We start from the raw sequence: 20,647 nt of genomic DNA on the forward strand, positions 1-20,647 counted from the left end.
GAGAGAGAGAGAGAGAGAGAGAGAGAGAGAGAGAGAGAGAGAGAGAGAGACAGAGAGAGAGAGAGAGAGAGAGAGAGAGAGAGAGTGCGTGACAGTGTTGCTTTGTTTGGTAGACCCTGTCCTGTTCCCATAGGGTGCCAATGAAGGGGGAAATGTCTAATTAGGGAAGAAGTATTACATAACAGGGAAGATGTCAGCAGCTCTTTCCTCCAGTCCAGGAAGTCTGTCCGTACAGACATACGAGCCCAATTCGCAGGAAGGGGACATGAGTGGCTGCACATACACAAAGGGGGGGGGGGGGACATGTAGCTAGTGTTTCTAAATGTATTTATAAATCTGAACAAATGCGTACAATAAATCAAAAAATAACTAGTACACCAACTACAGGGACACATCTTCTCAGAGAGGGAGCTGGAGGCCTGCTTTTATCATTACTCCACAGGCCAACCCGGAGGTCACTCATGTGATGATCACAGGAATTTCAGTTTACCTCCTGAATTGACTGGATTGAAATGAAATTGACCCCAAACCTGCTCCATGTATCCAGTCCCATGCCGGGCCAGTGCTGTCAGTCAAACTAGTATTCCTCAGAACTATATTCAGGATGTGCAGCCTTCCCCATGCCAGGGCCTTGCTCTCTAACCAGACCCCTCTCCGTGTAACAATTATTTCTACTTCCACCACACGGGGGAGGGGATACAAACCCACTGCCCGGCCCCTTCCTAGTTCCTATACCCCCCCAGCCTCTGTCACAATACCCTTCCCTTCCTACCCCGGCCCAGGCAGGCTAACGGATTTACTATTCCAACACTACATCATTTGTGATGTATGCCCCCCCCCTCCGGCCTAGACGTCCCTGACCGACAGAGTAAACAAACACTGCAGGGTGGAGAAGGAGACGGTGCTGGGCATGCAGGCAGGAATGATGATATCATCATGGGTCCTTCACCCCACCACAGAGATGCCCAGAGCAGGGCTTGACTAGAACCCTGTCCCGGTGCCACCGCTGTAGCCGGAGCGACACAGACCGAACAACCGGCTGCATTGTTCTACATCGGGATGTCAGGGATCTCCGTGGGAACCAAACCGGGCGCCAGGCTACGCTGCCACGGCAACGACCATCGTGCTGCCCCGCCAGGCAACCAGTCAGGCCAGTTGGTCAATAAAAAAACTATTTGTTGATGTTTTGAAAAGCATAACTGATTATTAAATACTATCCGTGGTACATTTATGTGGTTTAGGGTTAGGGCAGATCTATGAGTTCCTCTGAGCCACAGCCACTTCCTAGAGACCTGGGCATAGGTATGTGGATGGGACAGAGACTGTACTGTCTGTCATGCAGGCAGGCAGGCAGGGGTGCTGGTACCCGGACATCTGCTGTAACCAACCAGCTTTCCTGACGGATTACACATGAATGGTCTGGCTGGCTGTGGTTAAAAAAGAAATGTAAAAGAAAAAGCAGAAAGAGAGAGAGCACGTTACACAGAAATATCTCTCTCTACCTCGCAATCCCTCCACCTCTCTCTCTTCGTGGCTAGGGGACTGTCGGCGGTGAAAAAACACACCAGGGAGAAGGAATGTTCCCCTCTCTCTTTTGATCATCTTCATATAATGAGTTATGTGAAAAGCCGCTGCCTTCGAGCCGCCGAGGCCAAACAATGGCCACCTTGTTCCCTGCCGCCCTCCCACCAACTCTCTCTCAGAACACCACACAGCTACATAACCAAGTCCCACCCTAACCTTTCACTCTTCTCTGCCTGCCCAAAGGTACAACCCCACCCCAAAAAAACACCCCAGCGAAAAACTCTCTACCCAGGAAAAACTCTCTCACAACTAAAGGCAAGGGCCTCTGCCTGGCCAGAGGTAGAACTCTGTCAACTCTGTTCGGCGCCCCTCAAGCCTAGAGCAAAGGAATCTGACTGAACTGGAGGAGGAAACGTTGAGGGTAATAAATATAGTTGAGGTTAGGGTTGGAGATGGGGATAGGAGCCTCACGGAACAGTCACAGAGTGGGTTTGTGTGATTTCCTGGGGGCCCAGCCTGAGCCTGGGCATTTACTACTAATGTGTAGAGAGCCTGAACTAAACTAAATGCCCGGCCATGTAGAATAACTGGACTGGTTTTCCTCTTCAATCCTCCCCCTCTCACCGTTTTTCAGATTCATGCACCATAATGACAGTGGGTGGGGAACCGCGGACGGCCAGAACCAAATTAACTCCCCGCCCGCCAAGAGAACTCCTTGGCCGCAGCTCTTGGAGAGGAAGTGGAAAGTAATGAAAGTTCCTCGCTCGGCGCAGCTCAGTCAACTGAGAAACACACAGATCGCCTTCCAAACGGCAACCTATTCCCTGTATAGTGCACTACTTTTGACCAGAGACCCACGCGGGTCAAAGTAGTGCACTATAAAGTGAGCAGGTTGCCAGTTGGGACGCAAACACTGAGGAGAGGGCTGTTTTGAAATTACAGAGAGAGAAAGAACTGCTTCTCCTTTGACCCCGGGCCCTTTTCCCTCTCTCTGCGAGTAAGAAAAACAAAGGAGAGACATAAAATAAGTTTGGGGATTGAACTGAAAAGCGAGAGAAGGTTTGGCCATTTGATTAATCAGGGATCTCTCTAAACTGTGACGCACCGGGCGTTCTGTTCAGCCTAACTCGCTCCCCTCTTTCGTTTCACTCACCGACTGTCTTCAATGTTTGCTTTCCATTCACAGGAGGCCACCCTCATCTCCCTCCCTTGTCCATTGCCTTTTCCTCAAACACATGAGGTAATTTCCTGTGACTGCCTGCCCTTTCCTTCTCTGTTAACCCAAACAAGACAGGAATGTAACTAGCGGGGGGGACTGTAGACTGTGGCTGCTCTGTTGGAGCTGTTCTCTGGAGAGTTTCACCTCACCTCTCAGAGTGGGGCCCGGGGACAATAAGGAGCTCGCTGACAAACGCAGAGACTGAGAACGTGGCGTAGGGTGAAAGGACTGAGAAAGGAGAGGTATAGGCTTGTAAGACTTGAACGTTGACGGTGAGACGGAAAGAGAAAAGGTACAGACTGAGTAGGTTTTTATACTTCAGTACCACAATACCAAGTACTAACATAGTACCACGAGACAGGCTACTACAGCCCGGGTCACTCACTGGTCTTCACGGTCAACTTGACGGTGGGAAGAAGAAACCCCATTAAAATGTTCCCAGAGTCACCTAACCTATTCCTTATGTTAAGTGGCTAATAGCCAGTTCAGAGGGGCTAGAGGCTGGGTTCGCGAGCTAACAGTTTAATAATATACTTCAACCTAAATTTAACTTGCTGAGAAGAGGAAGCTAGGCTAGCGCCTGTGTGACAGTAGGCCGACATCCAGTGTGTGTGTGTGCCCTCTCAGCCAGCCAGCCAATGTCCCTGTGTGGGTCATTCTATCCCAGCGTCTGACGGCCAAGGCCGTGGCCTGTCTCTCACACACACACACACACACACACACACACACACACACACACACACACACACACACACACACACACACACACACACACACACACACACACACACACACACACACAGCATGCCTGTCAGCTCAGCGCCACCACAGCAGAGCAGTGAGCCAGAAGGATCTGGTTACACCAGGCACTACGGGGTCATTCCTAGCCGGCACCAGCCAGGCATGCCACCTCCGGCTTTGAACCCGACCCCCACCGCTACTCACACGCACAGAGTCCCAGCCACTCACGACACAGGCCCATAGAATATAGAGGAGATACAACACCTAACACATACAATACCTAACCCTTTCCTCACCCCCACCTCACAGTCCACACCTCATCTGGGCCAGCCTCAACCACCTTCATCACCCCTGTTTCTCGATGCTTAGCGCCCACCCCGATGTACACACCATGAATCACCAATAGCCGCCGTACCATTACTATACTGGATAGCACTTTGTGACATCTGCTGATGTCAAAAGGTTTTATAAATACATTTGATTGATTACTATACCAACCCCCCACCCACTCAGCAAGGTCCCGGTCCGCATCCCCAAACGAATATTTTAAACACTTCAGCCATGAATATTACTTTCAAATACAACAATCACAAACTGAACAGGAAACACAAAGCCCACCCTGACTAGGGTTAGGGGACCTGTCTGTGCCAGGAGAACAACCATGAGTAGGAGGAACTGGAGCAGAGAGACAGGGGCCAACAGATACAAAAGAACAGACCCACTACTATGGCCAAATTCTGGTCTCTGTCCATCCGGGACTCGTGACCCTCTGCCCTAGCCTCCGGCCCGATCCTGGCCCAGCCCCCGGCCCACTGCCAGTCTCTCCGGCCATCCCTGGCTCGCCTCCCTCTGCTCCACTCAGTGACGGTGCTAGAGGAGGCTTTAATGTTCCTAGTCCGGCAGGCAGCCTAATTTGCATTTGTGCTCGCCACTGTCACCGTTGAGGTTAACTCCTTAATAACCCTGCTTTCCAGGACAACAGAAGGCCGAGGTTAGGGAACGGGGACGAGTCTGAGGCTAGGGGCATCCCAGCAGAATATATTCCTAACCAGTGCAGGCCAGCTCCACAGTAACTAGTGTGTCTTCCTCCCACTAGATAATCTACAGCAGAGCACTCGTCTGTCTCGCCGTCCCGATCCGGAGCCAACCAGACCACAAAGGTGGAGAGAGAAAGACAGAAAGAGGATTTGCTATTGCTCTTTATCCCCCATTGTTTTTTTTCTCTTTGTTAGCTTTTTATTTTATTTAACCTTTACTTAACTAGGCCAGTTCAAGAACAAATTCTTATTTACAATGACTGCCTAGACCGGCCAAACCCGGACGGCGCCGGGCCAATTGTGCGCCACCCCTACGGGACTCCCAATCACGGCCGGTTGTAAAACAGCCTGGATTCGAACCAGGGTGTCTGTAGTGACGCCTCTGGCACTGAGATGCAGTGCCTTAGACCGCTGCGCCACTCGGGAGGCCCCAAGTGATTTCAAGTATTTAGTGTGCTGCCAAAATATCGTTTCGTTCACAAATATTTTGTCAACATCTAGAGCCTTAACTGCAGATGGTTGTAAAATGATTTGGCGGTTTTTTAAATTGAGGAATATAAAAGCTTCATGTGTGACATACTTAGGCTTAGGTAATCTTCCTTGAATGTCATATTCCATTTTGAATAGGCTGTGTACTGTATGCATGTATAACAGCAGTACAAATCCTCCTCCCTCCCTCTCCTCTTCGGTAAATACGTCTGGGTAGCAACATAAAAAGGGCAAAGCGAGTGAATTTAAAGGTCAACATGGAGCCTCCGGGAGGGGCATGTTTCTTTTGTGAGAGCGCCGGGGGAGAGCACAGTTTTCTTCCCTCGCCAGAGAAATCAAATCCTTGGCTCCAGGCACCCAGGCCCTTTCCTCCCTCCCTGACTGCCCCCCCTTCCCTCCCCTCACTGAGCCCCATTCACTAGGGCTGGCCGCCCTGCGTTGGCTCAGCCAGGAAGGAAAACAGGGGAGGGGTGCATGCCTGAGGGAGGAGAAGAGGTGGGAGAGGAGGGAGAGAGGGATTAGCTAGTTAGACTCCGGTCTAGGGTTTCACAGTTTGCACCGGGGTTCTAAGAAACAGGCTAAAAAACCTCTCCGCCACAGAGAGACGGAGAGCTGCGCTCTTCTGTTTCAGGAGGCGTTGTTCGCTCTGTGTTTATACACTCGGCCAGACCGCCAGCCCAGCTTACAATCTAAGTCCCCAATCTAAAAAGCCCCTATCTGGAGACTGCTGACCCTCCCCCTCCGTCCCTCCAAGCCAACACCAGCTCCTCTCCTAAACAAAGGGGGGGGGGGGAATACGCAGTGAGCGAGCTAAGCACCCCCAACCAACGGACATAAAAAGCCTTTAAAGTCTCTGTAATGAGAAACATCTGAACGAGAGAGAGAGAGAGAGAGAGAGAAAGCACAGCTAGGCTGGAGGAGGAGTGAATTCTTTATTCCCCCCCCCTCTCTTTCTTTCACCCCGAGATGGAGAGAGACGCGAGTACGGCCTGCAGGATTATGGGAGAAAATGTAAGACTGAAGAGGCGAACACACCTCCCTCCCTCGGGTACAGAACATATTATTATTACCAGAGAGGGAAAGGGAGAGACAGAGAGAGAGAGAGAGACAGAGAGAGCAGTAACACAGGTTAATAAGGGTAGCAGACCTCCCCTGCTAGCTGAGTGCATTGTGTTCGGAATAACGTGGACTCAACCCCATGACCAGCCAACCTTAACCAACCCTTTAAGCAGCTTGCATGTCTGTGTCTATGGTCCCATGGAAGGTATAGTGATGACAAGGCTTTGTCCAGCTTTAGATGCTGTGGCCCCCTTGTCATCCACTGATGCCACGATTATCGCCTCACAAAATGTATACACACACGCGCGCGCGCGCGTGCGTGCGTAACATCTCAGCTCAGATCCTCATCCAAGGCAAAAACACACGCACACACCATACAGCGCACACACCATACAGCGCGCTCTCTAAAGCAAACAGCGTTTTTTCCCCCCCTTTCTGTTTGGATTACATTAAACAAAACAGCATGGAGGGAAAATGAAAGGAGGAGAGCGCTTGTTCAAAGAGCCGGGAGGAATTTATGTGGATTGGATCTCTAGAAACACGCCTCCCTTCTTTTATTACAGCGAAGAGGGGAAGTAGGGGCCCCTCCGACGAGCCACCGCGTCACGACAGAGCGAGAGAGGGAGGGAGAGAGAGAGAGAGAGAAAAAAATAAAAACCACGGCCTTGCGTCTTACCTGAGAGCCCCACGGGGGCCGAGTAGGTAGTTCCTCCAGTCTCAGTGGATGAAGGCCCCGAGTCTAGAGAATCTGAACGAAGAGAGAGAGAGAGAGAGAGAGAGAGAGAGAGAGAGAGAGAGAGAGAGAGAGAGAGAGAGGGAGAGGGAGAGGGAGAGAGAGAGAGAGAGAGAGAGAGAGAGAGAGAGAGGGAGAGAGAGGGAGAGAGAAAAGTGTGTGTGTTAGAATGAGAGATCAACCACAGTGTGAGCAGGGAGAGCAGCTGTGAGAAGCTGTCAATCACACAGTGAAATCAATGCCTAATGAAGACACTGGACCACTGAGCTCCGGGAGTCACTCAGTCAGTTCAGACAGCTAGCCAGGAGCTCTACTAATAACCTCACGGATCCACACACACACAGCTCACTAATACGAACTCACTACCTCAATGCACTCCTTTCTGGTGGAATGACCCCAAAACACACCCGTATTATATTTTTTGTCGTTTTTGTTGTTGTAATTGTACAGTATTTCAGACTGGACATTTGATTGCACAGTAATATGAGCCAAAACAAAAGAGATCAGATTCTCAACACGCTAGTTAGCCCGGATAGTGACATCACTGAAGTAGGCGATATCTCGGAGACACATCAAGTCTTAGCAGCCCTTCGTCAGATATGAATAGTAGTGACTACTAAAGCGGGAGGCCTGCCCTGTGACGGCCTTCAACACTAGCCACCACTAATCCCATAATCCTCAGGAGTCTTCACTCAGAGAGACAACTAGAGCGGCCATGTTGGAGCAGAGAGGGGGAGAGAGACACAGAGAGGGAGGGGGGGGGGGGCTGGCAGAGGCTCTGACGACAGGCTCTGGCAGGTCTCGACACACACACAGACACACACAGCCCTTAAAACATACAGCAGCGGCCCTGCTCTGTTCCTTCTCCCAGTCCCAACCCCGTAAAACCAACCGCTCCTCCCAACACAATCACATTTTCCTTTTTCCTCAAACTTTCTAAGAGGCCCAGAATAAATAAATGCCCGGCTTGGAGGGGAAAGAGGCGTTGACTTGAAAAACACGTCTGACTCCACTGCAGACCAGCACTACTTCACTTATCAGAGCCCGGTTGTGGCCCAAAATGGCACCCTATTCACTAGATAGTGCACTACCTTTGACCAGAGCCCTATGGGACTCCCTACGGGCCCTGGTCAACAGTGCACTACATTGGGAATAGGGTGCCATTGAGGACACCTAGTCCCTAATAGGACTGTACCGTTTCAGCAGGACACACTCCATCAAACCCGAAACAATGAAGGAAACAGGAAATAGCCCCAGCCTTCAAAACTGTGTATAGCGCATTTTCTTAATGGCATACTAGCCGACAGAGGAAACTCTTGCTCCCTCTCCTCTCCTTGGTCTCCCCCCCCCCCCCCCCCCGTTCCTGCTACAATCAACCCCCTGTGTTCTTGTGGTGTCGCGAGATGTAGCAGCAAGGGAGGTGGGTACGAATGACACTTTTATGTAGCGTTCATAGCTCCACTACGGAGTGTAATAACGTCCCTCTGTAGCATTATGATTGGTCTATAAGACTACTGCCGATGCGTCGGTCTGTGTGAGTCAGCAACGAATCTGTTCCAGTATGTGGACTGTGTCTCGGCCTCCACAGGATCCAAAAGGACTCTGTCAAAACGGTACTGTGGTCAACCTAACGGGATACAGGGCCACGGGTCAAGCAAGCCTGCCTCTCTTTCATGGCTGTCCAGGAGGCAGGCCTGGTTTCCTGGGCACGGTTCACCACAGTACCGGGAGCTGAGGTGGAGCTAGTCCAGACCCAAAACCTGGAAGACCTACTGAGAGAGAGAGATGGAGAGGGGGGGGGGGGTGGAAGAGAGAGAGATGTAGATAGAAAGTCACAGGGCCGGGGTGTAAAGCAGAAAATGTGGAAAAAGAGTGTGGGAAAGAGGAAAGAGGTGAACAGAGTGATTTAAAGTAAGTGACAGAGAGAGAGAGAGAGAGAGAGAGAGAGAGAGACAGAGAGACAGAGAGAGAGAGAGAGAGAGAGGCAGGCAGCTAGCGTTTGACGCCGGCAGCTTTGAGACGGACCATTTTTTGGCAGTGTGGAGAGACAGGCTGACACGTCCATCTGAATCCTGTTCCTTAATAAACAACTTCTCTCTCTGTCCTTCTCTCCCTCACACACACACACACACACACTCCTGTTCAGATTTACGCACGCAGCAACAGAAACTGAAACACACACCAGGACACCCCCCTTTGATGTTTTTTTTATAGCCAAATGATTATGGCATAAACTTCAGACATTGGAATCATCAATGCACTACGAAGCCCTCATTATTGACTGGCTATTGATCATCTGCCGCTCATGTCCTGTTGGCAAACTGTCCACACACACACTCAGACTTGCAGTGCCTCTGACATGGCAGTTCGTCTATTGAACTTGGCCCGCGACCGACCTGGGTCCAGTGAGGACTGTCTGTCTGTCTGTCTGCCTTCCTGTCTCTCTCGTTGTACATGGCTGGTTCTGCTGGTCAAGGACACAAGCCTCACAACATCATGCTCCAAACCCCAGTGGAGTCAAAGCTTACATACAAAAAAATAAAAAATAAAATCTACTACACACACACCTATACCTCTCATGCTAAGTGTTATATATGCAGGTACACACTGCAGTGGCACTCCGCCATTGTGTTGTGGGAGAAACGCCATGTGGTATTCCTCCTATTGTGGCGTGATGAGGCAGGACATTGCTATGCAGACCAGACCACCATGTAATCCAGTAAGATGTTAGCGTGGTAATGTGGCCTGTGAAACAAATTGTGGTGAGGAGTCAGAGGACTAAATGGAGCTGGAGTGGACACACACACGCGCGCGTAGGCGTGCACACAGACACACGGAAGAGGAGTCAGAGCCTATATAGAGTGGGAGGACTGGATGACTGACAGCTCCCTTGGCCCAGAGGGAATACCCATGTCTGTCTGTCAGGCATCTCATCTGTCCTCTACATCTAGGCTCAGTGTGTGTGTGTGTGTGTGTGTGTGTGTGTGTGTGTGTGTGTGTGTGTGTGTCTGCTATCCCTCCGCAGCCCAGCCACGCTCCACTCCATTGTCCTATTAATATCTGTCCTCTCTCACACTCTTTAGTTTCCCTCTCTCTCTCTCTCTGCCACATTAACATAGACCGAACCCTCGAAGAATCGCATCTGCACATGACTTCCTTTCTCGTCTTTCCCCTATGTTCAATGAAAGACACTTTCTCCATCTCTGCTGCTGCTGCTGGGGAAACTTGCTTCCTGCTCTACGGTTTCACCGGGCTTTTCCTCCCTTCTCTTTTTTTCTGTTTTCCCTCCGCCTCTCTTTCTTCTCTCCTCCTCACCACAACCAGATGAGCGACTAGAGTGTGTGTGTGTGTGTGTGTGTGTGTGTGTGTGTGTCGGTCTCTCGCTGGGGACATGGCGCATTCATCCACATCACTCACTGAGAAGCGGCACTCCAAAACGAGCAGAGGAAGTGTAGTAAACGGTTAATGGAGCCCTACAAGCATCCTCACAGGAAGCTGTCTCCCAAACGATGTCTTCCTACCCCCGGCACCCTATTACCTATATAGTGCAACAACAATAAAAAAAAATATAAAAAATAAAGTAGTGTACAATATAGGGAATAGTGTAGTATTTGGAACGTCCCCTCTGTGCGGCCTGATCGGAGCCATGCAGGAAACCCAAAAACTGTCTGATTCATAAAAAGGGGTGACTCACTCACAGCCGCCGCCAAAAAACACTTCAACTCGCGACCTCGCTTAACTCAACACTGTCTCTTGGTTCTCTGTCTATTGAACGGCGAACGTGTATCTGATGGTTTCGTTTCGACGTTAAACATACACGTGAAATCTACCTGGCCATAGTTGAGCAGGCTATAAGGATTCATTCCATATCAGGCATGAATGAGCTCCATGATAGACTACAGGCAGCAACACACAGCAATTCAATAACTACAAACTTCGCATTTTTTGGGGCAAACGCTTCCTTCTAAAATGGCTCACGGACTAAACCACAGGCCTGCACACACACACAAGAGCCCCAAACACACACACACACACGTGACACTCCCAAAGCCTCAGCTGTAATCTACAGTCAGAATAATTCAACAGATAAAACAGGGCTCCAGAAATATGTGTCTTTTCCCCTTGTGTGATCCACATCTCCCCCGGAGCTGTCTCCCTTCACTGCAGATGGCACCACCGCCCTCACAGCGTGTGCAACTTGCGTGCGTGTGTGTGTGATTGTTTGTGTGTAGCCTCCCTGCGTGTGTCTCCTCGCTCTCTGTCCTCTGGTGCCACTGCTGTTTATCTGTCCTGCCAGGTCATCCCATCCAGCCAAAAGTTTGTGCAGACAGACAGCCACTACAGAGCTGGTGCCGGTCTGGAATGGGCCCTGGCCTTGGCTACCTGCCATTCTATTACAGGGCCCTGGTCGGCACTGGGCTGCATGGCGCGGGCCGGCATGCCACTCTCAGTCTGACTACCATCATAAATCAAAACAGAGCAGGGAGCATTTCCATATACACACAGAGCAGAACTCAATGCACCTAATAGTGTGAATGACCGAGCTAGTAGGAGACTTCCTTTTCACTCGTGTCATAACAGCAATGTTGTTTAGAAACGACTAGGCAAAAGTATAATGTTGTTGAAATTAACTTATGTTTAACCTATAATAAGTTACAAGCCTATGATATGCCTTTTCATTTCTACAAATGGAATAATAACTATAATTTTCATAAAAATGAAGTGGAAACAACGTTGATTAAACCAGTGGGTATACTCATTGGGAAAAAATACAAAACACAACCAGAAACCTCAACGTATGTACCCTACATTCAAGAAACATTCATGAAAAACGACGTTTAAAAAAAGAAAAGAAAAAAATAAGTAATAATAAAACTCACCGGGTGGTTTAAGAAAGTCCATTGGATATCGGGAATAAGGCGGAGGGGGAGACTCTGAAAATGAAATGAAAGAAGGCATGAGAAAAAGGGTCCAGGGGAAGATAGAAACGTACGATAACAGTTTGCATTCTTTTGGAAAACTGTTTGTGTTAGCAGTGAGGGTTGGAGGCAGGGCAGGCAGCGATTGCCTTGATATCTGGCGGAGAGATAAACAGAGGGGCGCCTGGCGCCAGCCTCCAGGCGACTATCTGACTAGGCTCCGACTCAGGCTGTGGGAGATACGGCACTCTTTTGGCTCACAACAGAACAGGACACTCAAATCGGAATCGCTGCCGGGCTGGCTGCAAGCAAACCAACTTGGTCCAGACTGACTGTCAAACACACAAGATAGTCTACATGAAAGGCTAGGCCATTTAAAATAGTTCGACATTGTGTAGGTCTCTTGTGTGTTATATTGTAGGCCTGTTGTTAGTAGTACCTCTGACATGAAAACATTCAAGTTCAATCAACTCGATTTTTTTTACGAGACAGTGGGAAAACACATTGAACATGTGTAGTAGGCCTTGCATTCGGTATAATAAACATAATATAAACATATAGGCCTTTTTGAATTCTTTATAAGCTTTTCCATTTAGATTTTAAAGCAAAAATAAATATATAAATACAATTAAAAAACAATAACTAGGCCAAGCTTTGCCAAACCAATAATGAGACGACATAATATAATATACTGCGTGTTATAAATTAATAAGGACATAATGTAATTACAATTGCTTTGACCTTTGTAATCTCTATATTACTGGTGAGGAGTCATTCAAAGTAAATCTATATTTTGTATTATATCCCAGATAGATAAAGAATAAAACGAGGGGACTTCTGCCATATGGTCATGACGTGATGATGCTGATAAAAGTGTTCTAACGTCACACCAACCAAGTCTGACCTATGCTATTGCAATAGACACCCCCGGTAAATTGTGTCAACATGTCTGGCAAAGTGACACGCCAATCAATTTACCCACATATAATATATAATAGTGACACAGATAGACCATGCATATAATTAGCAATAACTGATGTTTTTTTTTCCCCTTCTTGTTATTATTTTTGTTTAAAAAAACAACAACATTAACTTACCGAGTTCACAAAGCCTGCTCATGTGGTGAGGATTGCAGCAAACGAGTTCTGGGTTAATTTTCCCATAGGATTCACAGCAAGATAGCCTTTTTAATTCCGAGCAATGCCTGAGGTCCGACCACCGAAACACTTTGTAGAGCAGCAAGGGGAGGGAATAAGACTGCTGACCCAGTTTGGTGTCCACTTTGCTGGGTAGGAGCAGGCAGGGGCTCCGCGCACCCCCCTTTGACTCCACCGCTTGCAAGAGCCCCTCTAATTGTTTCTCTTTGATTTTTTTCAGTATCGAGTGGGTCAGGGCTTTTAATTCAGCCTCCGTTCCGGCGCTAGTTTTCCCGGCAACCTTCGTCGATTTACCCATACAGCAACCCCCGGATCCATGCGTTCGTGTATCCGCCTCCCCGTCGCCCACGACGGGCGCACGGCTCCTCCAGAGTCGCCGGACGAGCCCCGTTCGTTTGGTCCTAAACATGCGGGACGAAAAGAGGGTTTCCCGGCTAAAAAACGAGCATGATGTCCGCAAATCATGAAGATTCCGGGATCCGAGTCCAGGCAACGACAAGCAGCCTGATATATTATTATGGAGAAACTGGGAGGTGGAGAAGCAAAGAAAATCTGTAGCATACGCCAGTCTAATTTTCTCAAAACTAAACCTCACAAAAAAAAAATCAAGGCTCCTGCCGTGATAGTAACCTTCTCTGTAAGGAGAAATTAACCATCACCTTAACGGTATTATAACACTATAATAGTCCTACTACTAATATACAGCTATATCGAAACATAAACCTTAATGTCAATGTAGGAACGCTGAGCATCTAGAATACAAAATAGCAGCATAGAGAAATTGTTACAATGTAGAGCTAGGCTACTGTGAACATTAAACGCTACATTCGTTCCATTCCATCAGTATGCTATGTATAACGAAAAACATTGTAACATTACTTTGCGCATATGGTTATGAGTAGGATTTTTGTGGTAGTCTGAGCCAGTAGGCTAAATATCCTGGTAAAATTCTAGAATTATATATCCATGAAAAAAAACGAAGCTCGTCCGTTTTCTTTAGAAAAAAAATAATCCACACAGCCCTTGATCCGAGAGCAAAAAAAGGCTTTAACAAAGGCCAGTGTGTATGTTTTATCCCCTATCTTCTAAATATCATAACCGTCTGCACATGATGTGATCTTCAACATAGATTTAGACGTTACGAGAGAAGGAAAGGATCCTCCAAACAGATCCAAAGCGAATGAGCAAATCCAAAACTGGAGCCGCTGAAGTGCCAGACGGAAATCTACCCCGAGTAGAGTAGTTGCGTTTCCGATTGAATACTGAACAGAGTCTTGATTACAATAATTACCTACAGCCTATATATCTAAACATCCCTTGATAAATTAATCCAGCCACTTTTTTTTTGAATGGATTTCTGTAGTCGGAGGAATAAAGTGAGTTGGACAAAGAAGTGATGCGATCTTCAGAAAAGGTCTGCGAATGACTCGAATAGCTCAAGTGCCCTTGCCTTCTCTCACTCGCTATCTCTTTCTGACTCTCGGTGCTCTTAGCTGTGTCTCCAGTGCGCATTGGCGCGCCCCGTCACGTGGTTGTCTAGACACCCTGTCGCTTAAAAAAAATGATTGTCTTGCGCAAACAAGAGATCAAGTAGCTTGCATACAGAGAAATCGTTGGGCGAGGAAAAGTTTCAATTTCCAGAAGTTACAAAGTAACAAAATGTCAAAACAAGGCGAAAAGATCACGTGAGGGGGGGAAAAAAATGGAGCTATAATGGCTTTTTTACTATATAAATGAAACACTCTCTCTCTCTCTCTCTCTGCAAGAGAGATAAGGGTTGCCTCAGGGTAATATTTGACCAAACATTATTTGTTTTACCTTTTATTTACTTTGCGCCATATGATCACATTAATGCAGTGGGCATAAATATAGGCTAACTATGATTGACATTGATCATAATAGTAGGCTAATACTAATAATAACACGACACATAATAATATTGTTGGTATTATAATAACAATTAGAATACAGCCATATTGTTGTTATTGTTATTAGGCTATTATTATTATTATGTTTCCCTTTAAATGGTGGGTAACCTAGTTGCACGTCTCAACCTTTTTCCCCTGGTCTCAACCAACTACTGCCTCCCTCTGGTCACAGTTATTTCCCTGTGAAATACATCTGACATGGGTTACCTATTTATTTATTACACATTAGGCTACTCATCATGGAAAAGTTCACTGTTATTGTACAAAACGTTTAGTTGTATTTTTTCTTTGATAATATCCCACACTTGGGTTGTCTACCCTGTCTATCATGTCAGAGACTGGTGACTGTTGCCAATCAACAAATTATAGGCCTACACTAGTAGTTTCCTAATCTCAGTTTGCCTGAGTAGGCTACTTCCACATGATCATATCACATTTTAAATTGGAACCTACAAGCATCTCACTACACCCGCAATAACATCTGCTAAATATGTGTATGTGACCAATAACATTTCATTTGATTTGATTAACATAGGCTAATCGTCTGGACTGGCACACCACTATTTGAAAGAGGTTTCCTGTTCCATTAGGCTACTGTAGGCTAACTATGGGGCCTAGCCTATAGTTTATATATTTCTTGTGCTGGGAAAATGTGTAACTTTTCCTGTTGATACATTCAGCCTGATCGCGTAGACTAATAGGGATCCTACCATCTGATTAAATGTAGCTAAATTTATTTAGAAGAGAGACCGAAGCTTAATTGTAAAACATCATCCAAATGACAGAATAAAGAGAATGCAACTTCTCTTTATCTATACGTGGGTGTGGAAAGGAGACAGAAGACTACCTTCCCTCCCCAAAGTCTACAAACCTCTACCAAAAGGAATGACAACATATGACCCTTTTAACTGACTCGTCGGCTGTACAGACAGGTCCGTCTCTGAGTCGGTCTGTGTGAGCAAATTGAAGAATGCCGTCTGCTGTAGCCTAATCGTGTCCTAGACATAAGGGGAGGAGACGCAGGCAGGCAGCAGTAGCCTACTATGTTAATGTGGGTGCCAGTCAGGCAAGGCAGTGAGTGTCGCTGCAGGGCACTGGGATGGGGTGGATGATGGTAATGATGATGGGATGTGTGTGTTCTATTCAGGATGGCAGGCACCAACAGTCAATGGCTCAGACTCATTGTTCCACCGGTTCCCCACTGGCACCGCACAACAGTTTAAACTCAACCAACAGCAGCAGCACGCAACATTTTTAAGGTAGTCTGGAAGTAATCTACACCCAAAAACAACCGCAGTTCAGAACATAAAGAGTTTGTAGAATCCATTTTTTTCTCTCTCTCAGTCTCTGTGCAATGAAAGTGGATTCACCCAGTTTACAGGAATTATTTTTTATCAATACATTTTTAATGTCGAATTGGCAAAAGAAAATAATGCAGGGTACCTAGCCCCCCGAGCAGAAGGGGTACGTAACTCAATATTAGAAATGTAATCTTAATGTTTTGTACACTCAGTGTGTGTGTATATACAGTTGAAGTCGGAAGTTTACATACACTAAGGTTGGAGTCAATTAAACTTGTTTTTCAACCACTCCCCACAGTTCTTGTTAACAAACTATAGTTTGGCAAGTCGGTTAGGACACCTACTTTGTGCATGACACAAGTCCTTTTTCCAACAATTGTTTACAGACAGATTATTTCACTTATAATTCACTGCATCACAATTCCAGTGGGTGAGAAGTTTACATACACTAAGTTGACTGTGCCTTTAAACGGCTTGGAAAATTCCAGAAATTATGTCATGGCTTTAGAAGCTTGGGATAGGCTAATTGACATCATTTGAGTAAATTGGAGGTGTACCTGTGGATGTATTTCAAGGCCTACCTTCAAACTCAGTGCCTCTTTGCTTGACATCATGGGAAAATCAAAAGAAATCAGCCAAGACCTCAGAAAAAAATTGTAGACCTCCACAAGTCTGATTCATCCTTGGGAGCAATTTCCAAACGCCTGAAGGTACCATATTCATCTGTACAAACAATAGTACACAAGTATAAACACCATGGGACCACGCAGCCATCATACCGCTCAAGAAGGAGACGCATTCTGTCTCCTAGAGATGAACGTACTTTGGTGGGAAAAGTGCAAATCAATCCCAGAACAACAGCAAAGGACCTTGTGAAGATGCTGGAGGAAACAGGTACAGAAGTATCTATAGCCACAGTGAAATGACTCCTATATCGACATAACCTGAAAGGCCGCTCAGCAAGGAAGAAGCCACTGCTTCAAAACCACCATAGAAAAGCCAGACTACGGTTTGCAACTGCACATGGGGATAAAGATCGTACTTTTTGGAGAAATGTCCTCTGATCTGATGAAACAAAAATAGAACTGTTTGGCCATAATGACCATCGTTATGTTTGGAGGAAAAAGGGGGAGACTTGCAAGCCGAAGAACACCATCCCAACCATGAAGCACGGGGGTGGCAGCATCATGTTGTGGGGGGGCTTTGCTGCAGGAGGGTCTGGTGCACTTCACAAAATAGATGCCGTCATGAGGTAAGAAAATGATGTGGATATATTGAAGCAACATCTCAAGACATCATTCAGGAAGTTAAAGCTTGGTTGCAAATGGGTCTTCCAAATGGACAATGACCCCAAGCATACTTCCAAAGTTGTGGCACAATGGCTTAAGGACAACAAAGTCAAGGTATTGGAGTGGCCATCACAAAGCCCTGACCTCAATCCTATAGAACATTTGTGGGCAGAACTGAAAAAGAGTGTGCGAGCAAGGAGGCCTACAAACCTGACTCAGTTACACCAGCTCTGTCAGAATTCACCCAACTTATTGTGGAAAGCTTGTGGAAGGCTACCCAAAACGTTTGACCCAAGTTAAACAATTTAAAGGCAATGCTACTAAATACTAATTGAGTGTATGTAAACTTCTGACCCACTGGGAATGTGATGAAAGAAATAAAAGCTGAAATAAATCACTCTCTACTATTACTCTGACATTTCACATTCTTAAAATAAAGTGGTTATCCTAACTGAACTAAATCATATTTACTAGGATTAAAGGTCAGAAATTATGAAAACCTGAGTTTAAATGTATTTGGCTAAGGTGTATGTGAACTTCCGACATCAATTGTATGTATGTATGTATATATATATATATATATATATATATACACATACATACATACACACAACACAACACTAGTCAAAAGTTTGGACACCTACTCATTCTGTCACGCCCTGGCCTTAGTATTCTTTGTTTTCTTTATTATTTTAGTTAGGTCAGGGTGTGACATGGGGAATGTTTGTGTTTTGTCTCGTCTTGGGTGGTTATATGGTAAAGGGGGTGTTGGTTTTAGTGTATGGGGTTGTGTTTAGTGAATGTGTCTAGGTATGTCTATGGTTGCCTGAGTGGTTCTCAATCAGAGACAGCTGTCTTTCATTTGTCTCTGATTGGGAGCCATATTTAAGGCAGCCATAGGCATTATGCGTTTGTGGGTAATTGTCTATGTAGAACGTTTGTAGCTTTTGTATTGCACTTACGTTTGTAGCTTCACGGTTGTTTTGTTTTAAGTGTTCGTTTCGTGTTTCACTCATCTCTAATAAAGAGAATGTATTTTTCACACGCTGCGCCTTGGTCCACTCATTATCCTCAAGACGATCGTGACACATTCAAGGGTTTTTCTTTATATTTACTATTTTCTACATTGTAGAATAATAGTGAAGACATCAAAACTATGAAATAACACATATGGAGTCATGTAGTAACCAAAAAAGTGTTAAACAAATTCTTCAAAGTAGCCACCCTTTGCCTTAATGACAGCTTTGCACACTATTGGCATTCTTTTCAACCAGCTTCATGAGGAATGCTTTCCCAAGTCTTGAAAGAGTTCCCACATTTGCTGAGCACTTGTTGGCTGCTTTTCCTTCACTTTGCGTTCCAACTCATCCCAAACCATCTCCATTTGGTTGAGGTCGGGTGATTGTGGAGGCCAGGTCATCTGATGCAGCACTCCATCACTCTCCTTCTTGTTCAAATAGCCCTTACACAGCCTGGAGGTGTGTTGGGTCATTGTCCTGTTGAAAAACAAATGATAGTCCCGCTAAGCGCAAACCAGATGGGATGATGTATTGCTGCAGAATGCTGTGGTAGCCATGCTTGTTAAGTGTGCCTTGAATTCTAAATAAATCACTGACAGTGTCACCAGCAAAGCACCCCCACACCACCTCCTCCATGCTTCACGGTGGGAACCACACATGTGGAGATCATCCGTTTACCTACTCTGTGTCTCACAATGACACGGCGGTTGGAACGAAACATTTCACATTTTGACTCAGACCAAAGGACACATTTCCACCGGTCTAAGGTCCATTGCTTGTGTTTCTTGGCACAAGCAAGTCTCTTCTTCTTACCGGTGTCCTTTAGTAGTGGTTTCTTTGCAGCAATTCGACCATGAAGGCCTGATTAACGCAGTCTCCTCTGAACAGTTGATGTTGAGATGTGTCTGTTACTTGAACTCTGTGAAGCATTTATTTGGGCTGCAATTTGAGGTGCAGTTAACTCTAATGAATTTATTCTCGGCAGCAGTGGTAACTCTGGGTCTTCTTTTTCTGTAGATCTACTCACGAGAGCCAGTTTCATCATAGCGCTTGATGGATTTTGCGACTGACCTTCATGTCTTAAAGTAATGATGGACTGTCGTTCCTCTTTGCTTATTTGAGCTGTTCTTGCCATGATAAGGACTTGGTCTTTTACCGAATAAGGCTATCTTCTGTATACCACCCCTACCTTGTCACAACACAACTGATTAGCTCAAACGCATTAAGGAAAGAAATTCCACAAATTAACTTTTAACAAGGCACACCTGTTAATTGAAATACATTCCAGGTGACTACCTCATGAAGCTGGTTGAGAGAATAACAAGTGTGCAAAGCTGTCATCAAGGCAAAGGGTGGCTACTTTGAAGAATCTCAAATATAAAATATATTTAGATTTGTTTAACACTTTTGGTTACTTGTAATTTTTATTTAACCTTTATTTAACTAGGCAAGTCAGTTAAGAACACATTTTTATTTACAATGACGACCTACCCCGGCCAAACCCTAATCCGAACGAAGCTGGGCCAATTGTGCACCAACCTATGGGACTCCCAATCACGGCCAGTTGTGATACAGCCTGGAATCGAACCAGGGTCTGTAGTGACACCTCTAGCACTGAGATGCAGTGCCTTAGACTGCTGCGCAACTCGGAGCAGCTACATGATTCCATATGTGTTATTTCATAGTTTTGATGTCTTCCCTATTATTCTACAATGTAGAAAATAGTCAAAATAAAGGAAACCCTGGAATGGGATAGTGTGTTTTCTTTATTTTTTTACTATTTTCTACATTGTAGAATTATAGTGAAGACATCATAACTATGAAACAACACACATGGAATCATGTAGTAACCAAAAAAGAGTTAATCAAATCAAAATATATTTTAACTTTGGGGGTTGGAAAAATTAGCTTTTTTTTCAGTAATTGGGCAATGTTCGGGGCTCTTACCCAACATTATCCTACCCTGTCTGCGCATGAATAGATTATTCTGCCAATCTGCCTGCCTTCTATTCATACAAAAGCAAATATTCTAAATTTCTTAAAAACAAAACCCAGTTAGAAATACACAAGATACCCATGAACCTTTTTTAACTGTTACATTATTATCTACAACAGCGTCAGTGGAAATACGCGATCATGTATTTAAGCCATGAACATTCTAGATAACCTTTAGTAATGTCATTTATTGACACACAGGACTGGTTTCATGTTTAAGCAATTAAACAAGATTAC

At 45.9% G+C, this 20,647-nt stretch overlaps 1 protein-coding gene across 2 annotated transcripts in view; it reads right to left on the bottom strand.

Moving 5' to 3' along the window:
- LOC139543581 (mothers against decapentaplegic homolog 7-like) overlaps positions 1-14,353 on the bottom strand; it is a 29,721-nt gene extending 15,368 nt beyond the window's left edge. Inside the window, exons 1-3 of one of the 2 annotated variants that reach the window (XM_071349794.1) lie at positions 12,819-14,353; positions 11,683-11,736; positions 6,746-6,817 (exon numbers count right to left, since the gene is read on the bottom strand). In XM_071349794.1, coding sequence (XP_071205895.1) covers positions 6,746-6,817; positions 11,683-11,736; positions 12,819-13,287 — 595 coding nt within the window. In that variant the 5' untranslated portion in view covers positions 13,288-14,353. The remainder of the gene's footprint in view (positions 1-6,745; positions 6,818-11,682; positions 11,737-12,818) is intronic. The other variant, XM_071349795.1, reaches the window with a different exon arrangement.
- Positions 14,354-20,647: the final 6,294 nt, after the last annotated feature.

This window comes from Salvelinus alpinus, chromosome 18 (assembly GCF_045679555.1).
Source record: "Salvelinus alpinus chromosome 18, SLU_Salpinus.1, whole genome shotgun sequence".
In the NCBI taxonomy this organism is placed as follows: Eukaryota; Metazoa; Chordata; class Actinopteri; order Salmoniformes; family Salmonidae; genus Salvelinus; species Salvelinus alpinus.